The following is a 23,341-nucleotide window of genomic DNA, read 5'->3' on the forward strand; positions in this document are numbered from 1 at the left end:
CGATGTGTAAGAGTACCTCCACTTATTTTACATTTGGGGCACACTGAAGATGCCCCTTTTTTAAACTTCACCAGACAGTCTGGTGCCAGATGAACCCTGTGCAGAACTTTCAACCGCGTCTCAAGCAAATGCTGCTGTTCCTCCTTCTGCCATTTCTGGCTAGCTGAATAGGAAATAGCTAATCCCCTAGCAAAGGCCTTAGTGGTCTCCTATAACATAGATGGACTACTAGCCGTGCCTGAGTTGATAGTCAAGAATTCCTGAAACTCCTTCAAAATGTATTCCACAAATTTGGAATCCTTCAGGAGAAAAGGGTCCAAATGCCAGTGCTGCAAACCTAGCCCCTCACTCCTGGCCTTAACCTCCAAATATACTGCCGCGTGATCAGAGATAGTTATTTTCCCAATTTTAAAACCCATAATCGAATCCAGAAGGGCCGAGGGAGCCAGAAAAAGATTAATCCTCATGTGACATTTATATGGGTTTGAAAAAAAAGGTGAAGTCTCTGCCGGTAGGGTGAAAACATCTCCAAATATCCACAAGCCCCAACTCCTCGCATAAATCAACCACCTGCTTGGCCTGTGAAGAAACAGTTGGGGCCCACAACACATCCTATTCACTGTCGGATCCAAAAGACAATTAAAATCCCCCCCCCCCCCCCCCCCCCCACCCCCGTCATAATGTGCTATGTTCCAAAAACACTCAGCTTAGAGAAAGCACTAATCAAAAATTTGAGTGAATGCGCCGGAGGACAGTAGACATTTAAAATGCTATATTCCTCCCCATGTATCAGGGCTTCAAGTATCACAAATCATCCCTGCTCATCTTTCACTTGCTCTAATAATGTGAACAGAAGATTTTTCTAGATAAGTACTGCCACTCATAACCCCCCTATTGTAAATTCAGGTGTTCCCATCATCAAGATGGGTTTCCTGCAACAAAGCGAAATCAACCTTTTCCCTCTTAAGGCTAGAAAGCACTTTTTTTACTTTTAACAGGCGAATGACTTTCCTTGATGTTCCAGGTGCACCATTTAATAAGACACTTAGCCATTTCCCCTTTCAGAGACCCTTGAACCCCTGGGAGGGAGAGCCCTGCTTACAAAGCACCGAGCACAAGTAAATAAAGACTCATAGAGCTAAAGAATTATACATACAAAAACTACTCTATCATAACTATAAACACCTATTATTACCTAAAATCTACAAAGAAAACCAACTATAAAACCTTGAATGGAAGACTCTTCCCCTGCCCATCCTACCCATCCCCTCCTTCCCCTCCTTCACAGCTCCTTCAAACCTGGACTGTGACTCAGCCTTAGGCCAGAAAAGAAATCAAGGAGATGATCCTTAAATCAACAGAAAAAATACAAAGTCAGGATGAGCACTCCATCCAACCCTGGCCTCATGTCACCCCTACTTGTGACTAACAGAGAAACAGAAGAAACAAGAAAAAAGGGAGAGACAACAAAGAACATCCAGAAAATTTCCCATCAGAAAATCCAGTTATTAAAAGAAAGCAACAACTTATTCCAAGTTTTTTCTCCTCCTTTCCAAAAAAAGAAATTATTAGGGAGAAAGAAAGGGATAACAAAAAAGGAAGGGAAAACATGGAGAAAGAAGGAAAAGAGAATTAAACATTAACCATATTCTTCAGGCCAATCTGTCTATTTTAAAGTGTCTACAAAATTTTTAGCTGTATCCGCTGAGTCAAATGTATAAACTGAGTCCTCATGGCTGAAATGGAACACTGCGGGGTACCTCATGGAGTACTGGATGCCCAGGTTCTTCAGCCTCTTTTTATCTTTATTGAAGGATTTCCTCTTTTGAATTAAAGCTGCCGAGAAATCCTGGAAAAACATGATTTATGACCCCTTGTACAGCAGTGCCTGTGGATAATTTCCCAGTAATCTAGAAGCTTCTATCACTTTTTGCTTGTCCTTATATAAGTGGAAGTGCACTAGGACCAGGTGGGGGCGCAGCACTGGCCCTGACCTGTGCACTGTAACCCGATAAGTCCTTTCAATCTGCAGCCTGCTGGACTCCATGCTCAGGAGAGGCTGCTGCTGCTGCAGTCTCTGGTGTGGTAGGTGCTGCAGGGGAGTGTCCTCCCTGCTGCTGTTTGCTCAATCCTTTTCCCTTTGGCATCCTTCCCACTCCCAAATATTAACAAATATGTGTTCTGTACGGTTTTAAACTAATAATACCATCACATAAGTTGGCCAGGATGACAAAAAACACTGGTATGCCTTGGCTATTAGGCAGAGCTGTCCACAGCAGTCCTACAGAATCGCCACCATCTTGCCGAGTCACGTCTAAGGATCATTGATGAATTCCTGAAGTGCATCTTATAGATAGTTAGAGATAGATCCGAGTCAGGAGGTGAGTTACTCACCGCAGTACTCCTAGTCTCTGACCTGCTCTTGTAGCCATTGTGTTTATGTGGTGCGTCCAGTTGAATTTCTGGTCAATGATAACCCCTCAGGAAGCTGATAGTGAGGGATTCGGTGATGGTAACAACCGTTGAATGTCATGGGGTGGTGGTTAGATTGTCTGTTATTGGTGGTGGTCATAGCTTGGGATTTGTGTGGCACGAATGTTACTTGGCACCTGTCAGCCCAAGCCTGGACATTGTCCAGATGTTGTGGCATTTGAACATGGACTGTTTCTGAGGAGTCACGGATGGTACTGAACATTGTGCAATCAGTGAACATCTGCACTTCTGACTTTATAATGGAGGGAAGATCATTGATGAAACAGTTGAAGATGATTGGACATAGGAATCTACCCTGAGGAACTCCTGCAGAGATGTCCTGGAGCTGAGATGACTACCAGAGAGTTTGCCCCCGATACCCATTGATTCCAGTTTTGTTAGGGCTCCTTGATGCCAAACTCAGTTGAATGCAGCCTTGATGTCAAGGGCTGTCACTCTCACCTCTCGAATTCAGCTCTTTTGTCCATGTTTGAAACAAGGCTATAGTGAGTTCAAGAGCTGAGTGGCCATGATGGAACCCGAAATGGGCATCATTGGGTAGGTTATTGCTGAGCAGGTGCTGCTTGATAGCATTGTTGATGACATCTTCCATCAGACTAACCTAAATATCCTTCATTGTACTATCTTCCATGTGCCTATCCAAGAGTCACTTAAACGTCCCAAACGTATCTGACTCTACTACCACTTCATTCCATGTACCCACCACTCTCTGTGAGAAACTTATCAGCCATGGTTTAATGTCAAATTAGACTCGATGGGCTGAATGGCCTAATTTCTGCTCCTATGTCTTATGGTAATTGACTGGGTTGGATTTGTCCTGCTTTTATTTTAATCTACAAGACATACCTGGGCAATTTCCCACATTGTCAGATAGATACCAATGTTGTATCTGTATTGGAACGGCATGGCTAGGGTAGGGGCAGTTCTGCAGCACAAATCAACAGCACTATTGCCAGAATGTTGTCAGGGCCTGTAGCCTTTGAAATATGCATTGCCTCCAACTATTTCTTGATATCACGTGGAGTAAATCAAATTAGCTGAAGACTGGTATCTGTGATGCTGAGGACCACTGGAGGAGATAGATCATCCACTGGTTACTTCTGAAAGGCAAATCAGGCCAGGACTTATACACTTAATGGTAAAGTCTGGGAGGACTTTGCTGTTGAAGAAAGAGACCTCAGAGTTGCAGATAGATAGATAGTGAAGAAGTCATTTGGTCTGTTTGCCTTTATTGGTCAGTGCATTGAGTGTAGAAGTTGGAGGGTCATGTGGCAGTTGTACATGACATTATTTAGGAGATTGGAATACTGCATGCTAATTCTCCCTGCTATAGGAAGGCTGTTGTGAAACTTGAAAGTGTTCAGAAAAGATTTACAAGGATGTTGACATCGTTGGGGGTTTGAGCTATAGGGAGAGGCTATATAGACTGGGGCTATTTTCCCTGGATCATCAGAGGCTGAGAGGTGATCTTATAGAGTTTTATAAAATCATGAGGGGCATGGATTGGGTAAATAGACAAGTTCTTTTCCCTGGAATGGGAGAGTCCAGAACTAGAGGGCATAGGTTTAGGGTGAGAGGGGAAAGAAATAATAGGGACTGAAAGGGAACATGTTTTACACAGAGGGTGGCATATGTATGGAATGAGCTGCAAGAGAAAATGGTGGAGGCTAGTACAATTACAGCATTTAAAAGGATCAATATATGAATAGGAAGGATTTAGAGGGATATGGGCCAAATAGGATTAGATTAAGTTAGGGTTTCTGGTTGGCATAGATGAGTTGGACCGAAGTGTCTGTTTCTGTGCTGTGCATCTCTATGACTCTATGACTGAGGATGGCTGCAGCAGATTCAGCCTTATCTTTTGCACTGAGTGTTAGATTCTTCCATTATTGAGATGGAGCTGCCTCCTCCAGTGAGATGTTTAATTGTCCACCACCAATAATGACTGGATATGGCAGGGCTGCAGAGCTTAGATCTGATCTGTTGGTTGTAGGATTGCTTAGCTCTATCACTTGCTGCTTGTGCTGTTTGGCATGCAAGTAGTCCTGTTTGGTAGCTTCACCAGGTTAATATCTCATCTTCAGGTATGCTTGGTGGTGCTCCTGGCATTGCCCTCCTGCACTCTCCATTGAACTAGGGTTGATCCCTGACTTGATGGTAATGGTTGAGTGGGGGATATGTCGGGCCATGAGGTTACAGATTGTGCTGAAGTAGAATTCTGCTGATATTAATAGCTCACAGCACCTCATTGATGCCCAGTCTTGAGTTACTAGATCTGTTTGAAGTCTGTCCCAATTGCATAGTGATAGTGCCACACAGCATGATGGAGATTATTCTCAATGTGGCAAATTCGAAAGGATGAGGTCAAATGTGTCTTTCCCTTTTGTTGGTTCTCTCATCATCTGCCGCAGACCCAGTCTAGCAACTGTATCCTTAAGAACCCGACCAGCTCAATCAGTAGTATTGCTGCTGAGCCACTCTTGATGATGAACACAGACATCCACCATCCACAATATATTTCGTGCCCTTACCACCCTCAGTGCTTCCTGTAAGTGTTGTTACACATGGAGGAGTACCGATTCATCAGCTGATGGAAGACTGTACATGGTAATCAGCAGAAGATTTCCTTGCCCATTTTTAACTTGAAGCCATGAGACTTCATGAGGTCCAGAGTCAATGTTGAGGAATCCCAGAGCAACTCCCTCTCGACTGTATACCACTGTGCTATCACCTCTACCGGGTTTGTCCTGCTGGTGGGACAGGACATATCCTGGAATAGTGATGTGATGTCTGGGACATTGTCTGTAAGGTATGATTCCGTGAGTATGATTATGTCAGGCTGTTACTTGACTAGCCTGTGAGACAGCTCTCCCAATTTTGGCACTAGTCCCCGGATGTTAGTAAGGACAATCTTACAGGGTTGACAGGGCTGGTTCTGCCCTTGTCTTTTCTGGTGCCTAGGCTGATGCCAGGTGATCCCTTTGCTTTCAATTCTTTGAGACGTTCTAGGGATTGGTACAACTGAATTGCTTGTTAGGCCATTTCAGAGGGCAGTTGAGAGTGATCCACATTGCTGTGGGTCTGGAGTCACATGTAGGCAAGATCATGTGAGGTTGGCAGATTTCCTTTCCTGAAGGACTCTAGTGAAGCAGATGGGTTTTCCTGAAATCAACAATGATTTCATGGTCATAGAGTCATAGAGATGTACAGCATGGAAACAGACCCTTCGGTCCAACTTGTCCATGTCGACCAGATATCTAAACCCAATCTAGTCCCACCTGTCAGCACCCGACCCATATCCTTCCTATTCATATACCCATCCAGATGCCTTTCAAATGTTGTTATTGTACTAGACTCCACCACTTCCTCATTCCATACACCCTCTGAGTGAAAAAGTTGTCTTTTAAGTCTTTCCCCTCTCACCCTAGACCTCTAGTTCTGGACTCCTCCACCCCAAGGAAGACACTTTGTCTATTTATCCTATCCATGCCCCTCATGATTTTATAAATCTCCTTAAGGTCACCCCTCAGCCTCTCATGCTCCAGGGAAAAAAGCCCCAGCCTATTCAGCCTCTCCCTATAGCTCAAATCCTCCAACCCTGGCAACATCCTTGTAAATCTTTTCTGAACACTTTCAAGTTTCACAACATCCTTCCGATAGGAAGGAGACCAGAATTGCACACAATATTCCAAGAGTGGCCTAACCAATGTCCTGTACAGCTGCAACATGACCTCCCAACTCCTGTACTCAATACTCTGACCAATAAAGGAAAATATACCAAACGCCTTCTTCACTATCCTATCTACATACGACTCCACTTTCAAGGAGTTATGTACCTGCACTCCAAGGTCTCTTTGTTCAGCAACACTCCCTAGGACCCTACCATTAAATGTATAAGTCCTGCTAAGATTTGCTTTCATCAATATATTCTTAATTCCAGATCTTTTACTGAATTCAAATTCAACCACCTGCCGTGGCGGGATTCAAGCCTGGGTCCTGATCTTGTTACACTCGATTAGCTAACTCAAAAATTATTGTCTCCTGTTCATTAGCCAATTCCTCTATCCATGCAAATAGAGATCTACAACATGGCCCTTCAGCTCAATTTGCCCATGTCGCCTGTTATGGACCAGGCCAGACCCCTTCAAAATACTTTAAGAAAGTAGCCTAGACCATAACTGTCTCTTATTTTAAAGGTGGTGTTCCAGGTATGATGCAACTGGTCAAACCATTCACTTTAAGCATAACAGTTTATTTAAACACTACAGATAAAACATGAACAAAAGAAAGCAGAATTTAGAACAACTTAACTATTGGAAAACTTAACTGAATACTCGAAACAGTAACTTAAAAAATGAACTGTTCCAATATAGTAACATTCCTTAAACACACCCCTTGAGAAAAAGGTAAATTCAAACACAGATTCTTACAGGCAGGACGGAACAACATCCAGAGAGATTTTAGAGAAAGTCAGTTAGGAATCATTTACTGAAGCTTGCAACCCTTCTGGACTCAAATATATTGTGACTGCTTCACCTAAGAATCACTAGCAAACCTGAACCAGGAGAACTGGCCTCTCCCCTTCCATTACACAACTGTTTTTAAAGGAAACCTAAAGGCCTTGTCTTATTGTTGACTTTGGCAGTCTCTTGTAGCCATTTTGATACCTCTGCCTTTATAACTTCTCTTCAAAAGAATCAAGGACAAAATAACCTTTTTAATATGACAGCTTATAACTAAAAACTACACTTCAAAACCACAAACTCTTCTCTTCTGCAGTAAGGTTTAGAATAGCAACGTAAATGCCTTTAGGATATCAAAATAAATTACTTACTGATTCCCTTTCTCTACCCTACTAGTTACATCTTCAGAATATACATAAGACCATAAGACATAGGAGTGGAAGTAAAGCCATTCGGCCCATCGGGTCCACTCCACCATTTAATCATGGCTGATGGGCATTTCAACTCCACTTATCCGCATTCTCCCCGTAGCCCTTAATTCCTTGTGACATCAAGAATTTATCAATCTCTGCCTTGAAGACATTTAGCGTCCTGGCCTCCACGGCAATGAATTCCACAGGCCCACCACTCTCTGGCTGAAGAAATGTCTCCGCATTTCTGTTCTGAATTGACCCCCTCTAATTTTAAGGCTGTGCCCACAGATCCTAGTCTCCCCGCCTAATGGAAACAATTTCTTAGCATCCATCCTTTCCAAGCCAGGATGCATCATGCTACAACTTGTACATTTTAAAAGGCATATCACCCTAACATTCAAACAAGTTTCTTTTTTTTTAACAATTAGTCATGACTTTATAAAAAGGATGCACCCTTGTTCAAATTGAGATTATGAGTCTGGGATACTGTTCCTTTTGGCTCAAAAAATGGGCAATTGCAGTTCTATATAAGTCATACATGGACTATTAATATTAATAGTCTTAATATTAATCTTAGCCAAATATAACTCAAACTTGTTTTTAACAGCTGAGAATTTTTGATGAGTGTAAATGAGTGTTACACCCATATTGTTTTGTATGTATGGGTGTTTAGGAATTGAGGTGTCATGTTGAGGTTGTACAGGACATTGGTGATGCCTATTCTAGAAAACTATGCGCAGTTCTGGTCTCTCTTATGAAACTGGAGAGGGTTCAGAAAAGGATGTTGTGAGTTCACACTGGAGAGATGCTATTCATCTGTTGTGTGGAGGAAGTGATTCTCTCATTGATCCAACCTTTGATCACACCAGTAAATTCACACAGAGTAGGGTTTGGATTCTGTGCTCTTGCCCATGTTAATCACATGCAGGATTCATACCATGAAAGTATTTGTTTCTATTGACATCAACAATCAGTTAACTAGCTGGAGTTTAACATTCGGGAAAATGTGCTGGTTTTTGGGGCTGCAGTGTCCCTTTTTAAGGCTCAAACTGAAATCTTTCCCCTTGATTCAAGAAACCTCAGAAACTTGTTCACAGTAAAATTATGAACTTCTACTTCAATTCTAAATTGACCCTTTTTGGTGTCTGAAAAGCTCTACTAATGTCCAACATGAAAGTGCTGTTTCTGAACTCTTATTTCTCCAATTTATTGCTGGACTTTTTATTTTTCTAATTTTTTACCCTACGAGTTTGTGCTTAGGTTCTGTACCTAGTACCTTAGATGGCACTGTAAGTGGTGACTGGTAAACTTTTCAATGTACTTATGTGAGTACATGTGATAATAAATTAATTCTAATGTACAAGAATAAGCCATATTAGTATTTCATTGTACTACAATTTTCAGCGTGTATATATGGGGAATATGCACAATTGTAAAACAAAGAAAATAATTTAGATTCCAACTGGACTAAGTTAAGCAATTAACAGGTGCTAGAAACTTCTTCTGAGCAATATTTCTCTACATATATTTTGACCTCATCAGAGAGGAAATTGATCTTTCCGATATGTTCATGGGCCAAACTCCATAAAACCCAAGTCATTCAAAACCTTAATCTTCAATTCACTTCACATCAAATACCACTTACCTAAATTTCACCTCCAAAATGAACTTATGTTCAGTCTCTTATACCACTTTGAAAATCTTCAACTTTTGGTGAGGCCGTACACTACCTTATCATTGCCTACAAGTGTTTCAGAGAGACGTGCCAATATATGTCTGCCCTTAACAAATTTAGCTCCTTTCTTAATATTCTACCCAGTAGCATTGAATTCAGACTCTCTTGAAAATATTTTAAAGCATTTAAATGGTTCTTACCACCTGCAAAATAACACCTCAAATAGGAGTTTAAATATTAGTTTTTTAAAATACTTTAATTCTATTAGTACCTATTTCAGCTCTTTGAAGCATATGAAGTGTTTTGCAATGAAATTAAATGTTCCAAAGGCTGCCAATGGTTACAATTCTAGGAGTTTTCTCTTAATATTTATCCTCTCTTAAAAGCAAAAGTTACAGCATATCCTTTAGCACTATGTTTATTCCTGCCTTTACCTTGAAGGCCAGCTCTTTACGTTCTGATAACCTAGTCTTTGCTCTTTACAGATTTATTTCTCAAATACGTCAAAAAAGATTCTGTTTTAAAATATAATTGCCACATGTCAATTTCCTCGATGCTTCAGAAAGAAAACCATCAAACATATTTGCAGCATAAAACATTTCTTTCATACTACATCTTTGTATTTTCTTTAACATTATTTTAAAAGCTATATAAATACAAGGTTGCTTCTTACGAGCGTTCAGCATAATATAAAATGGTCTTGTTCTATCTAAACTCCAGCTGTTTGAAATAGATTAAAATATTAACTACTCAGATCTGTCATCAACATCCTCATAGGAGATCCAAGTTACAGTAGACAGCACAGTGATGACAGATCTGAGTAGTTAATATTTTAATCTATTTCAAACAGCTGGCGATTGGATAGAACCCTGGGATTAGACACCAATAGAGATCAGGTGTAAACATTGCTCGAGCTCATCAATCTCTAATGCGATCAAGTATCTGATTAGAAAGAAGGTCCAGGTCAGCCAGCTGCAAAGCGTCAAATAGAGGTTTTGTGTGCGTGTGTGTTATGAGGGTCGGGTTTCCTTTATCATTGAATTCATTAATCGATCAGTTTGTGGTTTCTCCACGTGCAACCTCACGTTCATTTCTGGGTCCGGATGTTTGTAACAAATAAATAAAGCCTGACCAAAAAAAAAACCCCTGTTTTCTAGAAAACAACAGGAATGGGGAAGGAGAAGCCTCATATCAATCTTGTTATTATTGGCCATGTCGATTCTGGCAAGTCCACCACTACAGGCCAACTCATTTATAAATGTGGTGGCATTGAGCGGCGGGCGATTGAAAAACTAGAACAAGCAGCAAATCAGGTGCGATTGTTTTTAAGGTCATCTAATGTATGTTCAGAGAACATAATTTCCTGCTGTAAATGTTTGTATATCTGCGATAGGCTTATTGGATTGTTATACCTTTCTGAAGCTTAAATACGTTCTCTTACGGTCGAGGAAACTTCTACAAGAATAGTTTAAAGTGATTTATTTAACGTCCTTTTAAATTGTTTTGTACTATCAAACGTGACTTTTTTTACAGATTGGAAAAGGGTCATTTAAATACGCCTGGGTTTTGGATAAACTGAAGGCTGAGCGGGAAAGAGGCATCACAATAGACATTTCACTCTGGAAATTTCACACCCAGAAATTCTACTTCACCATCATCGATGCTCCCGGCCATCGTGATTTCATTAAAAACATGTTGACTGGAACATCCCAGGTACAACTTCAATCTTACCCCTTCTCTTCTCCCCCCACCCCCCGCTTCATACTACTCCTTGAAGGATTCCATGAAACACCAGCATTAAACAGACTAAATGAAGCAATTTTTTTTGTTTTAAAAGTCACGTTAACAACCACAGCTCACCAACACTACAAACAGAACATTAAAACCACTCCAATTTACGGAGATATTGTGGATCTTTCAAACAGTGAGAGGTGTATCTGTAGGAGTTCTAAACTGCAGTCAGTTGAAATAGATGAAAAAGTTAACTGTTCAAATTTATCCACTCTGCGTCCACTGTAATGCGGTTCATTGACCTGGGAATCAAAAACTTTACTCCAGAGACATTTGTTTACTGGAAAATAAACGGGGAAGGAGGATTGTTTAAAATTTGGAGTTCTGAATCGTTGTTCCTCAATAAACCCTAGCCGCTATATGTCGCCACTATTTCTTCTCGAGTAGATGGTGCTTTCGTTACTAGCATCCTGCAGCCTTCCTGACCTGGTCTCCTTTGCTCTCCCGCCCCTGCTACACTCTGCAGGCTGATGTCGCGCTACTCGTGGTTTCGGCCGCCCCGGGCGAGCTCGAAGCTGGGATTTCGAGGTCAGGTCAGACTCGGGAACATGCCCTCCTCGCCTTCACCCTCGGAGTGAAACAACTCCTCGTCTGTGTCAATAAGATGGATGTAACTCAACCGCCATACAGCCAGAGAAGGTTCGAGGAAGTGGTAAAGAATGTGAGCGTTTACATCCGCAAGATCGGCTACAATGTGGCGAGTGTGCCGTTCGTGCCGGTCTCTGGCTGGAATGGGGAGAACATGCTGAGCCCTAGCCCCAAGGTAGGTGTCTGTCCTTCATGGCACGATATGCCTGGAATAAGGGAGAAGCCGTTCCAGTAAAGGGACATGACATAAAATACACCAAGGCTGAAAATGTGTTGCTGGAAAAGCGCAGCAGGTCAGGCAGCATCCAGGGAACAGGAGAATCGACGTTTCGGGCAGAAGCCCTTCTGCCCGAAACGTCGATTCTCCGTTCCCTGGATGCTGCCTGACCTGCGCTGTTCCAGCAACACATTTTCAGCTCTGATCTCCAACATCTGCAGACCTCACTTTCTCCATAAAATACACCAATTACTGATCAGAGTTCGAGTACTGATCTCGAAAAGCTGTTTTTAGATTTAGATTCCCTGCAGTGTAGAAACAGACCCTTCGGCCCAACAAGTCCACTCTGACCCTCTGAAGAGTAACCTACCCGGACCATTTCTCTGGTATCTATAAAAGCTACCTCTGTGTCGACAGTTTGCTAAGACCCAGAAAAAAGGGTATTTTTCGTTCGGTTTCAGGTTGTTTCTACCATTCCCTTAACCCCAATAACTGCATTTTAACTGAACTCGGCCTGATTTTTGTAGATGCCTTGGTTTCGAGGGTGGAAAATAAAGCGGAGAGAAGGCCATACGAGCGGTCAGACCCTGCTGGAAGTACTGGATGCTATCCTTCCTCCTGGACGTTCCTTAAACAAACCCCTGCGTTTGCCGCTGCAGGACGTCTACAAAATTGGAGGTAGCGCTTTGAGATTACAAACTTTAAATTTAATTCCGACTCGAGGTTTATACAGCTATCGACTTCGTCCAAACGCTCCGAAAATTAATGAATGCATGCACGAGGGGTGTTTCATTCAGGGGAGGAAGGCCTTGAGAGTTGAACTGAGTCTCTTGGCATCTGCGTTTTATATTTAAGCTCCAGTTTATAAGCAATTGGCGAGTGGCTGGCTGAATTTTAGAATATCCAAGAAACAATGACTACACGTAGGTTTACCAACTCAGAACGAACACTTGGGTAGTGATCATACACCATGTTGACAGAATGGCTATCTCCACACTACCCCTCTTCCTGTACTCCATGGTGGGAAGAACATATGATTCGTGTGCCCCCTTCACCCCCTCGGTCAGCCACAGGAAGGGGTTGTATTAAAGCATTCTGCTCTGCCTTTCAATTGAAACGGTTTCCTTAAAATTGAAGGATAAATTACCAAAGTTTTCTTAAGGGAAATCTTAAGTAGTCGCTAATCCTGAACACTCTCTCTCCCATGTCAAAGAACCAAACTTAAGGTACCCAGTTTTGATGTCCTTGGTGTTAAACTGATTAATTTATTGTGGACCTTTATTCTCAGTAGGATGTATAGGTGAGTTTTTGTGAATAGCTGGTTCCCCTAATTTGCTTTGTAACCAAACACTTCAGATTGTCGGGAAGATTCCCAGCTCTTGACATGTACGCTATCTTATTAAAGCAACTGCTAAAATATATAACTGAGCATTCTTGAGTTAGCTGCAGTTAAGTCTTGAATGGGTGACCAGCAAGCTTTCTTTTCTGTGAATGTCCTTAGTTGCCTGGTTTATGTGGATGGCTTTATCCCATGTGCTTGTCTCAAAGCCAGCTTGTGAGTAAGGTGACCACTACAGCCACTTTAATTTTATTGAAACATTTTATTTAGCATCTCTGCACACCAATGAGATTGAAAAGTTTTTTTTAATCCATATTTACCACCATCTTAATTTCAGATATGAAGGGTTAAAGATGTTTATCATGTAATCATGGTCCCTTGGAGCACTTTCAGCTTATGGGTTTTTCTCGAGCTGCCCCCATACCAAATTTAGAGTTAAAACCCACCCCCAGCTTAGGAAATTTTGGATCTTGGATCTTGCCTTAATATTTTTGTTCAAGCTTGCTTAATTGTTTCAGTTCCTTGGGATATTTTAAGCAAGTCTTCTATTTAAAACTTGTGAAAATGAAAACCTATTATTGGTTATGTAATGAGTGGCAGAAAGAAGAATGGCACACCCAAATGAGACTGGAGATCTAGGTTCATTTGGACTTGTTTTTGTTTATGGAACAAATATCTCTAAAATTGTTTAGATGGATGCATAAAATAAAACTGGCTAATGGGTTATTGTATTGCTAATGAGTTTCAGCTTGTGCCCTTGGTACATAAAGGGTCTTCTTCCAGGAATACAGATCACTAAAATCATGCACAGTAGAAAATGAAGTGGTTATGTAGTGTACAAAATCCCATGCAAGGACTGCACAAAACACTACATAGGACAAACAGGAAGACCGCTAACAATCCATATCCATGAACACCAACTAGCCACAAAACGACACGACCAGCTATCCTTAGTAGTCACACACGCAGATAACAAACATGAGTTCGACTGGGACAACACTACTATTATAGGACAAGTCAAACAGAACAGCCAGGGAATTCCTCGAGGCATGGCACTCATCCACAGATTCAATCAATAAGCACATTGACCTGGACCAATATACCGACCACTGCAACGGACAGCTGGAACTGACAACCAGAAGCAGCAGATTCAAACTACAAATGCTGGAGGAAAGATCACAGAAGTGCTTCACAGGAGGCTCCCAAGCACTGAGGATGTCACCTAGACAGGGGACAAAACATCTGCACCACAAATACCCAGCTTGGTGAACAGAACCACAACAGGATTTTCAATTCTCTTGGTAGAGACTATTTGGAGAAAAATGGGTAGTTCTGGGCACCATATCTTGGGATTTGTTCACTTTGGCAGGAATGTAGTGTTGATCTCTTACTCTTTGGAGTTAATTTTGGAGATTACTAATGAGTACAAGATTGTATTTCTAAAGGATAGTGATTTTTGAAGCTATTAAGAGGATCAAATACAGCTGATGGGGAAGTCAAAGAATGAAAAATCTTAATTCAGCAATGAAAAGCCTTAAGGATGGTAGATATTTGAAAAGCTCTTGCACAAACAGCAACTAGTCACAGGCTTGGGATTTTTAGCACAAGCATAGCCTTTGGTCCAACTTGCTGACCAGATCCTACATTAAACTAACTTGCCCATCTCTCCCTAAACTGTTCCTATTCATTTATCCATCCAAATGCCTTTTAAACTATCAGCCTCCTCCATTGCCTCTGGCAGCTCATACCATATACACACAACCCTCTAAATGAAAAAATTGCTCCTTTGGTCCCTTTTTAAAATCCTTCATGTCTACCTTAAACTTCTGCACTCTAGTTTTGGACTCCCCACCCCAGATAGGCCCTGTTTATCTACTATATTCATGCCCCTTGTGATTTTATAAAACAGTCACCCTCAGCCTCTGACCCTCCAGGGAAAACAGCCCCAGCCTATTCAACACTCTATAGCTCAAACCCTCCAACTTTGTCAACATCCTTAAATCTTTTCTAAACCCTTTCAAGTTTCAAACATCCATGCAGTATTCTAAAAGTGCCCTGAACAGCCAAAACATGCCTCTAACTCACAATGCAGAGACCAATAAAGCAAGCATACCAAACACCACCTTCACGATCCTATCTACCTGCAACTCTCCTTTTTGAGGAGCATTGAACCTGCATTCCAAGGTCTTTGTTCAGCAACACTCCCCAGGACCTTACCATTAAGTGAACAAGTCCTGCCCTGATTTTGCTTTTCCAAAATGCAGAACCTCATCTAAATTAAACTCCTTTGGCCACTCCATGGTCCATTGGTCCATCTGATCAAGATCCTGTTTGTACTGAGGTCATCTTTGCTGTCCACTAATCTCCAATTTTGGTGTCATTGCAAACTTGCTAACTATACCTCTGTTCACATCCAAATCTCAAATTACAAAGCAATAGGCCCAGCACAATCCTTGTGGCACACACTGGTCACAGGTGTCCAGTCTGAAAAGCAACCCTCCTCCACCACCCTCTCTACCTTCAACACTGTTCTGTATCAAATGGCTATTCTCCGTGCATTCCATTGATAGCATCTTGCTAACCAGAAACCTTGTTGAATGCCTTACTGAAGTCGATACAGATAATGTTTATGGCTCTGACCTCATCGGTCCTCCTTTTTCATAAACTATGAAAAGCTCACTTGTTAGTGAGACACTTATTTCCTGTGTATAAAGCCATGTTGACTCTCATCAGTCCTTTTTTCCAAATACATGTAAATCCTGCCCCTCTGGATTCCCCCAACTTAAGTAATTTGTCTGCTTGAGCTAGATACCTCCTGGATTGAGGGGTAATAGGGGACTGGGGCCAAGAGAATGATGGATCATAACTCATTAAATGGCGTATCAAGAATCTGGCTGTTTTACTCTAGTTAATTTGTATGTGTTGGTTGCATTTAATCTAGATGAATTTGTTGAAAGATGTTACTTGTCATTTTAATTTTTAGGCATTGGCACTGTTCCAGTTGGAAGAATAGAAACTGGAGTCTTGAAGCCTGGTAATATGGTGACGTTTGCTCCAGTAAACTTGACAGCTGAAGTGAAATCAATTCAGATGCACCATGAACCTGTATCTGAAGCATTCCCTGGCTTTAATGTTGGTTTCAACATTAAAAATGTGGCTGTGAAGGCTATTCGTCGTGGTAATGTGGCTGGTAATTGCAGAAATGATCCACCAACTCGGGCCAACCGTTTCACTGCACAAGTATGACTAAGTATCTTTGAAAATATACTGTAAACTATATAGGAAGTTGCATTTGAGTGGGTGGGCAATAAAGAACATAGGCTACAAAGTTGAGGTTAATGTTGAGGGTAACTAAGTGACTTGGCTAGTTTTCACCCTGAATTTAGTTGGGGTTTTCTGGTCTTCGGATGAGGTCATGTGATTTTCAGTTGCAAACCCTTAACTCTGAGGCAGTTTCATTTTGTCCGTAAAACAAATGGATTACTCTTCCAGTTTTTTCACACTGAAACCTGCTTTGAATGCAGGTTGAATAGAGGTCAGATGCCCCATCTTTACCATGGACATCTAATTCCTATATACATCCATCTGCCATGAAGGCCTTCAAGCCCTCTGTTTCTTCTCCACTGACACATTTGATCTTGAACTGGTCCTCCCCTCATCAATTCCTCATTTTGAATCCTCTCCTACCAGACCAAAGGGTTAGCCATGGGCCCAAGCTGTCTGCCTCTTGGGTATGTGGAACAGCCCATCTTCAGCTACACAGCATCATTCCCTACCTTTTTTCCTCCACTATATATAGACTATCAGTACCACCTTGTGCTCCTATGAGATTGAACAGTCAATCACCTTCACTAACATGTTCCACTCTGACCTTAAGTTCACCTGGACCATCCCAGACATCACCCCCTCCTCCTGGACCCCTCCATTTCCATTTCTGGCACCCAAGTCACTGACATCTATTTCAAACCTAACTCTTACAGCTGCCTGGACTACACCTCTGACCCTACCTCTTCATTTAAAAAAAAAAATGCTACCCCTTACACTCTATTCTTCCACACCTGCTTCTCAGAAGGACCATTTCCACCACAGAATATCCCAGGTGGCCTTGTTGTTCAAGGACTGCAATTTCCCATGATGCCCTTCAATGCATCTCCCCCTTCCTGCACCTCAAACCTTGAACTCTGCCCCTCCAATCACAAGATTCCCCAGTCCACACCTTGCATTCTACCAACCTGTAGATACAATGCATCATCCTCTGCCATTTCTACTACCCACACACAGATTCCACCACCAGAGATTTATCACCCTCCCCACCCCATCTGCATTCTGCAGAGACCATGACCCCCTTAGGTCTATGCCTCCTACCAACCCACCTCCACTCCAACACCTTCCCTTGCCACCACAGGAAGTGTAAAACCTGTAGCCATACCTCCCCCTCACCTTTGTCCAAGGGTCATTCTACATCGGGTAGAGTTTCCTGCACCTCTCCACCCCACCTGTGCCCATTGTCCCTGATGTCTTGACTACACTGGGGAGACATGCCAACTTGCATATAATTTCAGAGCATCCATGGGACACAAAACAACCCCACCACCCTGTGGCCAAAGACTCACCCATCCCAGCCACCAAAACATGCAAGTCCTGGGTCACCTTCACCACCAGAGTCTCTTCACCTGACACTTGGAGAAAGAATGCTGTATCTTCTGGGACCCTCCAACCCCCATGGGATCAATGTCAATTTCACCAGTTTCCTCATCTCCCCTCCTCCATCTTATCCCAGATCTGACCCTCCAACTTGGCACCACCCTCTTGATCTGTCCTACCTATCCACTCTGACCTATCATCATCACCCCCACCTCCATCTACCTACTGCATTCTTAGCTACCTCTCCCAGCCCCACCCTTTCCATTTATCTCTCAGCCCCTTAAGCTCTACATCAGAAATGTGGGGAGCTAAGCTCAAAACATCAACTCTCCTGCTCCTTGGATGCTGCCTGACCAGCTGTGCTGTTCCAGCACCACACTTTGACTCTGATCTCCTCCATCTATACTTTGTCAGTCAAAAATTGTGGCAAAGATTGTCTTCAGTAGGATTATTTTTACTGATCCTCAGCATGGTGTACAAGCTGTGGACAATAAACAATTGCATTGGTGTGCAGAAGCTACCTTTTTTAAAAAGCTGAGTTAGTGCAGAAAGCCATCCCCCTGCGAATAATGACAATTGATTGTATTGCTAAATTTCATAAGGGCTTGGCTACTTGAAGAGCACTTCAGTTGTAAATTGGTGTAACAACTATTAAACTGATTAGAAGGGATAGTGAGGTGAAAGTGACTGGTGCTGGAAAAGCACAGCAGGTCAGGAAGCATCCCAAGAGCAGGAGAGTTAACACTTCAGGCAAAAGCTCTTCAGGAATGAGACTGAGCTGAGGGTGTTGAGATAAATAGCTGGTGGGGGCTGGGAGGAAGGTGAGGGAAGATGGAGGTGGTGGTAATGGTGATACATCAGTGGAGGAGATAGGTGGGAAGAAAGATGCACAGGTTGAGGGCAGTGCTGAGTTGGAAGGTTAGATCTGGGATAAGGAAATGAGAAAACTGGCTCTACACTGATGTCATGGGGTTGGAGGCCCTGAGGTGGAAGGTGAGTCATCAATGTGGATTTCAGTTTCTTCACTTCCCCTCCCCTCCCTTATCCCAGATCTAACCTTCCAACTCTCCACTGTCCTCATGACCTGTCCATCAATCTTCCTTCCCAACTATCCATTCCACCTTCCCCTTTGACTTAGCACCATTGCCCCCACATCCTATCTATCGCACTCAACTACTTACCACCCCCCCCCCCCCTCCTCCTCAGCTCACAGCCTCATTCCTGATGAAGGCTTTTGCCTGAATGTAGACTCTTTGCTGATTTGAAAGGGATAGTGAGCGTAGGGAAGTTTTAATCCTTATGGGATCTGTTGCTGGTTGGGCTATACTTATTGCCTGTCCCTAGTCAATTTAAACATCCATCCTAAATGGCAGACTTTCACTGCAGTACTATGCCAATTCAAGTGGTTCAAAATTCTTAAGGTTGTAAACTGAAAACTGTCATTTGCAGATAATTGTCCTCAATCATCCAGGCTTTATCAAAGTTGGTTATTCTCCAGTAGTAGATTGCCATACTGCCCATGTTACCTGTAGGCTTTCTGAGTTTAAAGAAAGGCTTGACCGACGTTCTGGACAGAAGCTAGAAGATAACCCTATGGTCTTGAAATCTGGAGATGCTGCCACAGTGGAATTTATTCCAATCAAACCACTCTGTGTTGAAACCTTCTTTGAATATCCACCCCTTGGTAAGTATCCTACACTGAATTTAATTTCAACACTTGTTTTTTTGCAAAGCAAGATACACTTTTTTGTAGTCAGTTTGAGAAATGAGCATTGGATTTTTGGTTGAGCCTGAAATGGAAAAGTAGCAAATTAACTAGTAGGAATTTTTTTAAAAGGCAAAAAGCCTCCTGTTGGTTGAGGGGCAAATTAGTTGACAGCCTTTAACCATAGGTTGAAATGTGGACAATGGGAACAATTTCACAGGGTATAATCAAACTGACCAGGTGGGTTGGAGAAAACTATACCATCACATGCTGATAACAGTATGAATCTACACCTCAAGCAGCTTTTTCTGAATCTGAGGTCCATGTTTGACCAAAGGTGGTATTCTTGTTCCTGTTAACGTTTTGCAGCTGTTTCCGGACAACTTGAATTTATTTTGGTGTCTAAGTAAATTTAGCTAGACTATATATTAATCTCCAAATAATTAGTATGGATCCTGTAAATCTAAGAACAGGTACTGTGCTCAGACACTCCTGGTTCCAGTGGTGCAACATAAACAATTGATTTTTCATCTTTGAGCCCCTTGTCTATTTGCTTATAGCTCAGTTAGAATCCAGCTTTCCAGTTTAGCTGTTAGAAGCTTACTCTTGGTGCACAACCTTTCTTCTTCTGTTGGACCATGACCACTCTGGGCAGGCAACACAACTGTCTGGTCAAGTTGGATAATAGTTTAATCCCTTAACTAGGTAATCTTTTAAGAGCCACATATTTCTCCTGTTTAACTGGCTTCCTATACCATAAACCTTTGCACTTCCTCCACCCTGGCCAGTGAGCTCATGCACCTTGCAGTCACCTGATTCCAATGGCTCTTGCACTGCTGTTTTCTGGGCACTTGTATCTGCCTGCTTGTAGTTGCATCATCTCTTCCTTTACTACTTCCTTTACCTAACTGAAAGGGTATGACTGCATCCCAGAAGTGTCTAGGTAACTTGCTTTGCAGTAATGTGTAATACAGCCTCCTTCAGTGCTGAAGCTTCACATCAGATATTTACTGCAGACACATTTCCTGGATCTCTGACACCCTGAAATACCCACATTTCTGAAACTAATATTTTCTAAATCCTTAATGTATTTGCATGACTTTCTCTTCTAATAGAACTTGGAAAAGAAAATAGCTTAAATTTACACTCCCCAAGAACAATTATCAGCATTTGACTTTGCTGTATTACTGGTCTTGCTGTAGGGTTCCCTCATTCCTTTAGGTGTTGCTGACTGCTCATCTGCCCTCCTTTCATATAGTTAAGTTTTTCATGACTTGAACATGCTTAACTTGAGGCTGTTTAATCTCCTGAACCATTCCAGCAAGACTTGCTGAGAACGCCTGAATTTTTCTACTTGATAGCAAAACACATAATAAGCAGTGACTTTATCATACTTGCTGAGTATTTGCAGTGAATTAACTCAAATTTGAAGTGCCCTCCAGGAAATTTGGTAGATACTTGTCTGATCTACACACTCCTCCAATCTTATCAAAACCTGTTAATATGGAGACAACTTAATAATACTATCCTATCAAAAGTCTAGTTCAATAGCCAAGGTTTTTGTAATAGACTGCTGGAAAAGCTCAGCACTTCTGGCAGAATTTGGAGAGAAGTCATTTAATGTTGTGATCTGAATGTTAAGGCAAGGTCACTTGACCAAAAACATGGATTTCTCCCCACAGATTCTACCTGACCTGCTGAGCTCTTCCAGTTACTGTCTTTGATTTACAGCATCCATAGCTCTTTTTTCTTGCTGCTAATCTTCAATGTTTACCTGTCAATTTCATGTAATTGAAGATGCATGCATATGAAGATTGCTATAGCAAAGTTTGTGGAAGAGCATTTGAACTGACACCATAATGTCCACATTGTTAAATCATGCATGCTTCTCTTACAGGAGTAAGTGAACTGTTGAGTTGCACTTCCATAGAATTTATATGGATACAGTAGGCTAAATGGTCTCTGCTGTAATAATTTAAGAATCAATGTAATTTCCATAGCTGTATCTGATGTATTTGGTCTTTGTGCAATCAGATCATTTGATCACTTTAAGATTAGTTGACACTTCAGGTCCAGTGACCCTCTTTGGATTTTATCGTCAGATACTTCAAGACCTGAACCTTATTTAGCAACCACTTGTCATTTAAGACCTTGGTGTGTACTGGTGGCCACACATCATCCTATATAAGCAATTTCCAGAAATAACATTGGGATAAAAAGTTGAGCAGTGCTAAACAGTTTGCTTTGACAACTTTGTTCTCATTCTCTGATCATGAATTTTGAAATGGAACAGTCTGATCAGTGCATTAAGCACCAGGATAACTTAATTATTCCACTTTTTTCCTTGCAGGTCGCTTTGCTGTCCGTGATTTAAAGCAAACCGTTGCTGTTGGGATAATTAAATCTGTGGACAAAACATCAATGGCTAAAAAGTTGACGAAGGAAGTTTAAGTTTTCTAAGATTGAAAATTGATGTTTAGAAGCAAATAAACACTAGTTGGTTCCAATGATTTTTCAATTTAATTCAGTTCAATGTTTTTGGCACCTCAGTTAATGTTAGCACTGTTATAATCAGCAATAAACTCTCTATGCATAGTGGTTGTGTAGCTAACTTGTTTCCTTTAATTCAGCACTAACATCTTTAAAATGGCATTTCTACATGGTTTAAACCCAAATCAACATTCAACTGAATCCTAATGTATACAGACTGCCTTTGTAATCTGTCACTGAGAACATGTATGAAATACAGCAGACTTGTAGATTTAGTCAACTGTTCAGATGTGTTCTGATGCTCACAGGTGGGATTTGAATCCAAGCCTCCTGGTATAGAGGCTGATCTTGCTACTGCATCACAAGAATCTGATCTGCATGTTGCTTGAAATGCTATGACCAATACTGAACACATGATCAAAGTGGAATTTGTGAAAATTAGTCAGTTGACATTGTTCCCTCATCAGAAATCATCAGCTGTGCTTTTACAATTGATTAGATCCTGACTTAGATTCTAGATAAATCTGACAGGTGGAAAAGGTAAATAAGAACTTCAAAGTAAAATGGGCATTTAAGAACTACACCTAACCTGTTGCAGTAAGTTAAATTTATAACTTGAGAGCTTTGCAATATGGCATTGTCTCTGATGAAAGGTCCAGATGTGATGGAAGACCACCTAGATGTGGTAACACCCTTCCATTACTTAATGTTTTGGTTAGAGGGGCATTGTCTGCTTGAAGTTTAAGTTCAAAGACTTTGGTTGGAAGTGACAATTGCACTAAAATCTAAATTTAAGGTGCAAGTATTAGGGTAATTTAGTAATCATGGGACCTTTAATCATAGACTGGATAATTCAAATTAGTACAAAGATTTTTCAGATGTGTTGATTGCTCCACACCCTGCTCTGGAAAACTAAGGAACAGTTATGCTGTACACAATTAGATATGAAATAATGAAGCTATAGTGACAATCATTGGTGATTAGATTTTTAATCTGGTCAGACATGTCAACACTTAAACTCTGCAGGTCTGGCAGCATCTGGAGAGAACTGCTGTTGGTTCAACTCAGGTATGATCTTCAGCTGAAATTTGAGCTTCTCTTGAAGTAACCAAAGATTGAGGGCAAAGTAGATGTTTACTTTAAGTGAGGCCTTTAATGTTCTGCATGGTAGATGAATTTAGTAGAATTAGATCACATGGGATGCAGGGTGAGCTTGTCCATAGAATGAAAATCTCCTTTCCTAACATAGGAAAGAGGGCTGCTGGTGGAGGGTTTTTGGATTGGAGTTTCCACTTACAGAAAATATTTAGATGAGAATATAGAAGAGATGGTTAGTAAGTTTGCAGATGATACAAACATTACTATAGTGGATAGTGAAGTGATCAAGACTACAAAATCTGATAGATTTGCTCAATGGACTGAGGACTGTCCAAATTAAAGTCCATCTGACAAATGCATTTTTGTAAAAAAGGGTGGGTCTTCTACAACACTACCCAGGGCACTACCATTCACTGTATACCAGA

The 23,341-nt window shown here is 41.5% G+C and overlaps 1 protein-coding gene across 2 annotated transcripts; it reads left to right on the forward strand.

Moving 5' to 3' along the window:
* Nucleotides 1-9,924: 9,924 nt before the first annotated feature.
* Nucleotides 9,925-21,920, forward strand: LOC122549169 (elongation factor 1-alpha-like). Of its 2 annotated transcripts, XM_043688533.2 has the most exons (7): nt 9,925-10,357; nt 10,578-10,757; nt 11,302-11,598; nt 12,168-12,318; nt 15,963-16,219; nt 19,073-19,307; nt 21,679-21,920. In XM_043688533.2, exons 1-7 carry the CDS (start codon nt 10,214-10,216, stop codon nt 21,777-21,779), a joined length of 1,365 nt encoding a protein of 454 aa, XP_043544468.1. In that variant the 5' UTR covers nt 9,925-10,213; the 3' UTR covers nt 21,780-21,920. The 2 variants fall into 2 exon arrangements, with proteins under 2 accessions (XP_043544468.1, XP_043544469.1); XM_043688534.2 differs by lacking the exon at nt 19,073-19,307 and having other exon boundaries at nt 9,926-10,357.
* Nucleotides 21,921-23,341: the final 1,421 nt, after the last annotated feature.

Source organism: Chiloscyllium plagiosum, unplaced genomic scaffold, assembly GCF_037043375.1.
Source record: "Chiloscyllium plagiosum isolate Xiang-an unplaced genomic scaffold, Cpla_swu_hap1 HiC_scaffold_4, whole genome shotgun sequence".
Taxonomy (NCBI): domain Eukaryota; kingdom Metazoa; phylum Chordata; class Chondrichthyes; order Orectolobiformes; family Hemiscylliidae; genus Chiloscyllium; species Chiloscyllium plagiosum.

Excerpts from the sequence above, each read along its gene's own strand:
- LOC122549169 (XM_043688533.2), top strand. The coding sequence starts at position 10,214 with ATGGGGAAGGAGAAGCCTCATATCAATCTTGTTATTATTGGCCATGTC. Across the intron at positions 10,358-10,577 it reads TAGAACAAGCAGCAAATCAG|ATTGGAAAAGGGTCATTTAA; the intron begins GTGCGATTGTTT and ends CTTTTTTTACAG. Across the intron at positions 16,220-19,072 it reads CCAACCGTTTCACTGCACAA|ATAATTGTCCTCAATCATCC; the intron begins GTATGACTAAGT and ends TGTCATTTGCAG.